Here is an 8299-nt window from a genome sequence, read left to right as displayed (position 1 = left end):
CTCATCTCACATGCTTGTAAAGTAATGCTCAAAATTCTCCAAGCCAGGCTTCAGCAATATGTGAACCGTGAACTTCCTGATGTTCAAGCTGGTTTTAGAAAAGGTAGAGGAACCAGAGATCAAATTGCCAACATCCGCTGGATCATGGAAAAAGCAAGAGAGTTCCAGAAAAACATCTATTTCTGCTTTATTGACTATGCCAAAGCCTTTGACTGTGTGGATCACAATAAACTGTGGAAAATTCTGAAAGAGATGGGAATACCAGACCACCTGATCTGCCTCTTGAGAAATTTGTATGCAGGTCAGGAAGCAACAGTTAGAACTGGACATGGAACAACAGACTGGTTCCAAATAGGAAAAGGAGTTCGTCAAGGCTGTATATTGTCACCCTGTTTATTTAACTTCTATGCAGAGTAGTACATCATGAGAAACGCTGGACTGGAAGAAACACAAGCTGGAATCAAGATTGCTGGGAGAAATATCAATAACCTCAGATATGCAGATGACACTACCCTTATGGCAGAAAGTGAAGAAGAACTCAAAAGCCTCTTGATGAAAGTGAAAGTGGAGAGTGAAAAAGTGGGCTTAAAGCTCAACATTCAGAAAACAAAGATCATGGCATCCGGTCCCATCACTTCATGGGAAATAGATGGGGAAACAGTGTCAGACTTTATTTTTCTGGGCTCCAAAATCACTACAGATGGTGACTGCAGCCATGAAATTAAAAGAGGCTTACTCCTTGGAAGGAAAGTTTTGACCAACGTAGATAGCATATTCAAAAGCAGAGACATTACTTTGCCAACAAAGGTTTGTCTAGTCAAGGCTATGGTTTTTCCTGTGGTCATGTATGGATGTGAGAGTTGGACTGTGAAGAAGGCTGAGCGCCAAAGAATTGATGCTTTTGATCTGTGGTGTTGCAGAAGACTCTTGAGAGTCCCTTGGACTGCAAGGAGATCCAACCAGTCCATTCTGAAGGAGATCAGCCCTCGGATTTCTTTGGAAGGAATGATGTTAAAGCTGAAACTCCAGTGCTTTGGCCACCTCATGCGAAGAGTTGACTCATTGGAAAAGACTCTGATGCTGGGAGGGATTGGGGGCAAGAGGAGAAGGGGACGACAGAGGATGAGATGGCTGGATGGCATCACTGACTGGATGGATGTAAGTCTCAGTGAACTCCGGGAGTTGGTGATGGACAGGGAGGCCTGGCGTGCTGCGATTCATGGGGTCTCAAAGAGTCAGACACGACTGAACGACTGATCTGATCTGATCTGATCTGAGTAACTTAAAAGGCAGGGAATAAACCTTTGGAGACTGAAATCTTCAACCTAGCTACAAGTTAACATAAAGGGCAGTTCCTGCCTGCCTCTGGGGATGATGGGAAACGAAATGTGCGTCAAATGACCCGACTCAAAACGGAAGGTTTACTCGGGGCCGTATTACGGGAGAAGATAGGACCACTGGGAGAAGTCACGATGACAAGAGAGAATCAAAGAATCATTTAATCCAGTATGGAGGCGGAGATTATAGGAAAGAGAATAACCACGGACGACGATGCATCTAGATGGTAGAAACAGCGACCCTGCCCAGCAAGGCCAAAGACAATATTGACCTAATCAAGATGGCGCGGGAGGTTATTCTCGGGAGGGCAAAAGCGGCGGTGATTACTCCGTTCCAAGATGGCGGTGGCGACGGAAGCTCGCGGAGGGGCGGAAAGCGCCGGGAGCGTCTTTGCCCTCCTCCAAGATGGCGGCCGCCGTGGGCGTTGTCCCTGGCTCCGCCCCGCGGCCTCCGCTCCGCCTCTCCCGCGTTCTTCCCTCCGCCCTCTCGCTGTGGCCAGTCCGGGCGGTGGGGCTTACGCGAGGAGAGTGGATGCCCGGCATTTGACATGGCGGCAGCGGCGGCGACTGCGGCGTCGAAGGGGAATGGGGGCGGCGGGGGCCGTGCCGGGGCCGGCGAAGCCAGCAGCTCGCGGAGGAAGAAAGGCCCAGGGCCTCTGGCCACGGCATACCTGGTCATCTACAATGTGGTGATGACCGCGGGGTGAGACTGGGGTTTTTGAAGGCGGGGGAGAGCCTGGCCGGGGAGGGGGCTCTGCGGCCGGAGGAGCGGCCCGGCTCGGCCCGCCACGCGCAGCGCAGCCCCGGCGGCGGGAGTCCGGGCCCCGGGACTTGGGCGCTGAGGGCAACCGAGGCTGGATCCTCCTCCCCTGTGCCTACCCAGGACTCTCGCCCGGGCCGGGGACCGAGCAAGTTCCCAGGCACCGGGTGTGCCCGGAGCTGGAGTTTCGAGGCTCCATGGGGGCTCGGGGAAGGCTGCCTAGGTGGTGGTTCGGAGGGCCTTGGGAGGACAGGTGGGCCGGCCGCACGTCCAGGTCTGGGGGGCGGTGTGCCGGGCGATCCTGCAGCGCGGAGAGCCCAGGCGGCAAGTCACGAATGGCGAGCTGTTCCCTCTAAAGGGAATGGAGGGAGCTGTGGTTGCAGAGTGACCATTTGTTTCCGCGGCTGTTTTCAAAATCCACGATGAGCTTTAATGTGAAAGGTGGTGGCAGAGCGTTCAAAGTTTTTGCCCAGTGACATGAGCAGTTCTGTGCTTTAGGTGAATTTAGACTTTATAGGTCCATGGGGTCGCTGGAGTCGAACCCGACTGAGCGACTTCACTTTCACTTTTCACTTTCATGCATTGGAGAAGGAAATGGCAACCCACTCCAAGTGTTCTTGCCTGGAGAATCCCAGGGACGGGGGAGCCTGGTGGGCTGCCGTCTATGGGGTCGCACAGAGTAGGACACGACTGAAGCGACTAAGCAGCAGCAGCCGCAGACTTTATAGGATGGGTTGGAGCAGGGAGGACTCTAGAGATGGAAGGCAGAGTTACTGGGGAGGAGGGGAATAGACCCTGGAAACAGATTTTACCCTCTCTTGTTTCTTATTTCAGTCCATCCCTTGTCACAGCGAGTTTTGAGTTCTAGTTATGACACTGACTAGCTGTGTGACCTTGGATAAATCATTTAATTTCTCTAGACCTCCGTTTTTTCATCTGTAAAAACTAGAGTTGAGCTAGGCGCTCTCCAAGTTTCTCCAATTCTTTCATCTCCTGATTTTTGATCACAGGATCAGACGAATATATAGATTTTTAAATTGTATTCATTTGTAAAAAATTTTTTTTCATTTTGAAGATTTTCAAACATACAGAAAAGTTGAAAGAACTGTATAATGAACATCTAGTTTGATTTATTTTTAAACTAGATAATACAATGGCCAAATGCAAAATTGAAAATACATACAAGGGCATACAGTGAGAATCTACCCTCCTATCTTCCCTTTCACACAGTTTTCCTCCCTAGAAGGCAGTTAATTTTGTCTGTCTTTTAAGATACTGATACTAGCAAATTGTATAATCATACCCTACCCCTTTTTAAAAATACAAATTCTAATCTATTAGCATTTCAGCACCTTGCTTTTTCACACACACACATGCACAAAACGTATCTTGAGAAGATCATAGGGGCTTTATGACTATTGCTAGAAATAGTATTGAAACCTAGGCTCAGAGAAGTTGTGACTTGCTTATCTTGTTTGAAGTCACAGAACTTGTTAGTAGTAGTTCTGGGTCTAGAACCCATGTCTCTTGACTCAAAGACTAATGAAGAAATATCGCATGCAAGCTTACTTTATCACATAAATGGTCACAGTGTTTTTAAAAGAATATTCAGGAGTGTTATGTGTGTGTTTATATATAAAAATTCTTGTCATCTTAGTAAGGGCATTGTACTGAAGATAGATTTTTAAGATACATTGGGGAAGGTGAAAAGAGTATTTTTAAACCATTAACATAGAGAATAGGGTGGTGGGTAAGAAATGGTATCTTAAACCAGGAAGACAAGTTGGGGGTGTGAGAGTAAAGTAAGGTTTTTTCTAGGCCACTAATTGGTAAAGAATCTACCTGCAATGCAGGAGACCGGTTTGATTCCTGGGTCTGGAAGATCCTCTGGAGCAGGAAATGACTACCCACTCCAGTATTCTTGCCTGGAGCATCCCGTGGACAGAGGAGCCTGGCAGGCTGCAGTCCATGGGATCGAGAGAGACACGACTTAGCAACTAAACCACCACCACCAATACTGAACCAGTAACACCATTAAGGAATTAATTTCTTTCTTTTTTTTTTTTACAAACTCTTGTTTGATGTCTTTGCATGATAGTTTCTAGAAATAACAGACCACATTCCCCATTGCCTAGTTAAGATTGTACACATAAATAAGTCTGTTAGCACCTTCAAGGAGACATACTTTAATAAAGGTGTACAACATTTCAGTATGGAACTTAACAAATAAAAAGCTACAAGATCTGAGAAATTTATTTTGGAGGAGAGTAGAACAAATGTGTGTTCAGAGCCATATGCCTAAATGCTTCCCTTTTGCATTTTGTATTGATCTGACTTTCTTTACTGAATTGATTTTGAGACTCTCAGCTTAAAAGCCTTTTATTCTAAAAAAAAAAAAAGCTATTTATTCATGTCATTTGTAGTCTTTTAAAAGAACGGCTTTTAAGGTACCAGTAAGATACTTACATATATAGTTTAAAACATCTGATCTTCACCCTGTTATTATTACAGACCCTTTAACTGCACAGGGCATTAAATTTTCCTGTAATAGTTTCTTTTGTCTTGTACTTTCTGGCACCTAATATAGCCGCTCAAGGACCAATTTAGCTTATTCCCTTCCTTTTGGCCTTGTTCTCAATAGGCAAGGTTGCCAAAAAGCCGAGCTCCAGATGGGTGAGGTGCCACTGTGCTTTTACAAAAGCACTCTTGCTAGGATGTTGCTGATGGTGCAGCATTTCTGTGCATTACATACAGCTTGGCATTTGAGGGTGATAATCCATAAATCCAGGACAGATTCTTGAGGTCACCTTTGGCAGTATCTGTCATTGCCATGTCTTTCTATTATAATCCTACTTAACTTTTTTTTTTTCCTGATTGCTCTTTTTCTTAGGTGGCTCGTTATAGCAGTTGGTCTGGTCAGAGCATACCTGGCTAAGGGTAGCTATCATAGCCTTTATTATTCCATTGAAAAGCCTTTGAAATTCTTCCAAACTGGAGCCTTATTGGAGGTGGGTCCTGAGATTTGTTGCTGTTGATTTCTATTGTAAAATTAAAAACAAGCTACTAAATAATACTGAAGTAGCCATGTTTCTGTTGGATTTGCTTTAAATGTTAAAAACTTGCCTCATAGTATGCTATGTATAATGTTGATGTCTGATTTATCTCTTTGACCAGGTAAAGTAGATCTCGTTTAACTTGCATTACCTGGAATGTGTTTTACATTCAACTTCTATTGGAAATCAAATTAAACAAACATATTAGGATTAAAAAAGTTCAGGACATTCTAGGGAACTGCTAGCAAACTCGGATACTCTTGGGGCCTGGCATATAATGGGCACAGTGAAGTTGGTAAGTGTAGGATGTCAGGAGTGATAGATATAAAAAATAGTAGAGACTGTCTAGAAGCCTCCAAAAATTTTTTTAAAGAATAGTTTACTAATTTCCCTGTATTAAGGATAATGTATATATCCATTCCTGTCTTCTGGGTTAAGTACGTTAGGATTTTTGAGTGGCAAGTGACAGAGGCCCAATTCAAATTATTTTAAGCAAAAGGAAATTTATTGGCTTCCATAGTTGGTAAAGATATAGGGTTAGCTTACAAAATCAAAGGAACCAGCTCAGGAATGAGGAATGAGAACCAAGGATTTGATGTTGCAGACTCTCTTTCCATCTTTCATCTCTGCTTCCCTGTTTCTCTTTGAATATTGGTCTTAGGCTCTCCTGCACATTGCCTTCGCCACATGGTGGGAGAGAGCTTAGTTTTCTTAGCATCAGGGAAGGATTCTGGTTGGCCTTACTTAGAACAATTACTCTTGCCAGTGATGTGAGATACTTGATTGGTCAGATCTAGGGCACATCCTTCTGGCCAAGAAACTGTAGACTTTGTTAATGGAAAAAGGAAGATGAGATAGCTTTGGGCACACACAATAGCTGTCATAGTTCATTATGGTGAAAATTTTTCAGGTTGCAGAGCAGATCTGGTATTCAGTTTCATTTCACTTAGCCTCTAGGCCAAGCCCATCATGATGTTTGGAAGGATATTTAAGAAAAGACCATTTATCTCTATGAAATAAAATGTGTTACTTCCACCTCTCCCCTAATTTTTGAAAGCAGAAAGTTAACAGTTTTTGTTTTTTTTTCTCTCAGAAAGCAGAGAGATTTTGATACTGTCCTTCCTTATACATTTAAGGTAGATAGTACAATGTAGAGAGCCTCCAGCCTGAGCTTGAGTGCCTTATTCTAAGCATGCTAGTTTTACTAACTTACTTTGTGAATTTGGGTGTGTCATTTATCTCTTGTCTGCCTCTTTTTCTCATTTGTAGAATAATTAGGTGGAAGTAGATTTGTAAAGTTCCTTTCTACCCTAATAGTTTAAGGAAATTTTAGCAAATAGTTTAGGCCATATTTTAAACTTGGAGGCTGAAATTCTTTTGGAAAGAGGCAGTAGTAAATAAGTAGAACTTGTCTCCCGGACCTTTGGCCCACACAGTTCTCTAAAGCTACAGAGAAGCGAATTTGGAATCAAGACCATTAGAAACTGCCTCAGTGCTTGATACAGTAAGAAGTTGTACCCCATTGGAATAATGTAATAATTTAAAGGGGATTCTGTCTCTGTAAGACTTGGTAATATTAGAGGTATAATTTTTAAAATTTAAGAATATCTTAGGGAAAGTAGTGACCTTAAATAGTGTGATACAAAAATCCACTTAGGAACCAAATCTTAGCCTGGGAGGGATTAGCCCATTTATCCTTATAGAATTTTTAATAGGGATTTAAGAAAATACTTTGGAGTTTTGGTTTTATCTCTATTATCCCCAGTAAAAACCAATTTGGTGACAAATCCTGGATTTGATTCTGGAAAAGGTACTCTGCAAAATGAATGAAGACTCCCTGCAATGTGCAGTGTATTAGCTTTGTAGATGGCAGCAGTGGGAAGGGACCCCCTCAACTGGGGAGAAGAGATCAGGCTTGCTAGAACAGCGTTTCCTGAGCTGTCCATTAAGGAATGTTTTCTTGCCTACCCAGCCTAGATGGTATGATAATTACATGTGCTTAGTATTGTTTAGTTACAGATAAGTTGTCCTTTTGTGAATTATTAGTGCTTAATAATAAACCCTGTTTATAGGAGGAACAAATGTGTCCAGGGAGGTCAGCCACTCACTTGTACCTCTGTAAGAATATTCTGAATTATAATTTGTATGATTATTCCTTAGTAGGTTCTATGAGAGTTTGCTTTCAGAGGAAATAGACTTTACTTGTTCTCAAGAAACTTCAAATCTTCTCAGGAAAATATAACACTTTGCTTTTTAAAAAATTTAAAAACATTTACTAAGCATGTGTAAATGGACATGTAGTAATGTAATACAGAAAGACTTTCTGAGGAAATTAAATGAAGTTTTGCAAAATATGTACAAGATATATTGAGTTTTTGAAACAATAATGTAGCTTTTTAATAAAATAGAAATCCTAATTTTTTTTCCCACATACTCATACAAGAATGTCTTGAGTAATTTTTATAGATAGTTTTCCAAAATATTCCACAGGTGATAATTAAATAAGTATGTGCTTGAGTCACTGTGATGGGTACCATGGAGACTGAACCCTTGCTGATAAAGATATTAAAATTTTATTGAGTAGATAATTATGTTAGGACCGTTGGCTAGAGATTATAGAAACCTCCTTGACTGACTTCATCTGTAATAAGGGGAATTTGTTATAAATGTATAGTATGTCCCATGGACCCCAGTGGTGGGGCTGCATCTGGGACCTAGTAATGGCCTGGAATCAGGGACTGGAGCACCATTGGGGACCCAGGAGTTCTTGCTGTGTTTCTTTACCATGTTCTCTCTCTTTCTCTGAGTCTTCTCTTCCTGCAGACTGTTTTTTGTTTTTTTTTTTTTGATTTCTTAGTCTATGTGGCAGACCATGGTAACAGAAAACTCCTGAGATTGTAGTTTCTGCAATCAAGAGAGCAGCTAATTAAAAGCAATCTTATTTGCATTTCCATATTCCTAGTGAAGAGCCTAATTGTCCAGCTTAAATTAGGTACTTACTTCTGGTCCAGTCACCTATAGACAAGAGCAGGATCACATTAACCATATAGAAGTTGGAGGGAAGGGACAGTCTCTAGAAAAGTGGCTTTAGGCAGCAAGCCCAAGAAAGTGTGTACCAAAGTCATGAGACACAGTACAGTGAAGATAAC

At 42.4% G+C, this 8299-nt stretch overlaps 1 protein-coding gene across 1 annotated transcript in view; it reads left to right on the top strand.

The window, feature by feature from the left end:
• The first annotated feature begins 1836 nt into the window (after positions 1 to 1836).
• Positions 1837 to 8299, top strand: part of HACD2 (3-hydroxyacyl-CoA dehydratase 2) — an 87417-nt gene continuing 80954 nt past the window's right edge. The window contains exons 1-2 of the mRNA XM_005893406.3: positions 1837 to 2040; positions 4988 to 5105. Coding sequence (XP_005893468.1) covers positions 1886 to 2040; positions 4988 to 5105 — 273 coding nt within the window. The 5' untranslated portion in view covers positions 1837 to 1885. The remainder of the gene's footprint in view (positions 2041 to 4987; positions 5106 to 8299) is intronic.

Source organism: Bos mutus, chromosome 1 (genome assembly GCF_027580195.1).
Source record: "Bos mutus isolate GX-2022 chromosome 1, NWIPB_WYAK_1.1, whole genome shotgun sequence".
Classification (NCBI taxonomy): domain Eukaryota; kingdom Metazoa; phylum Chordata; class Mammalia; order Artiodactyla; family Bovidae; genus Bos; species Bos mutus.
This window is presented reverse-complemented; position numbering and strand designations above follow the sequence as displayed.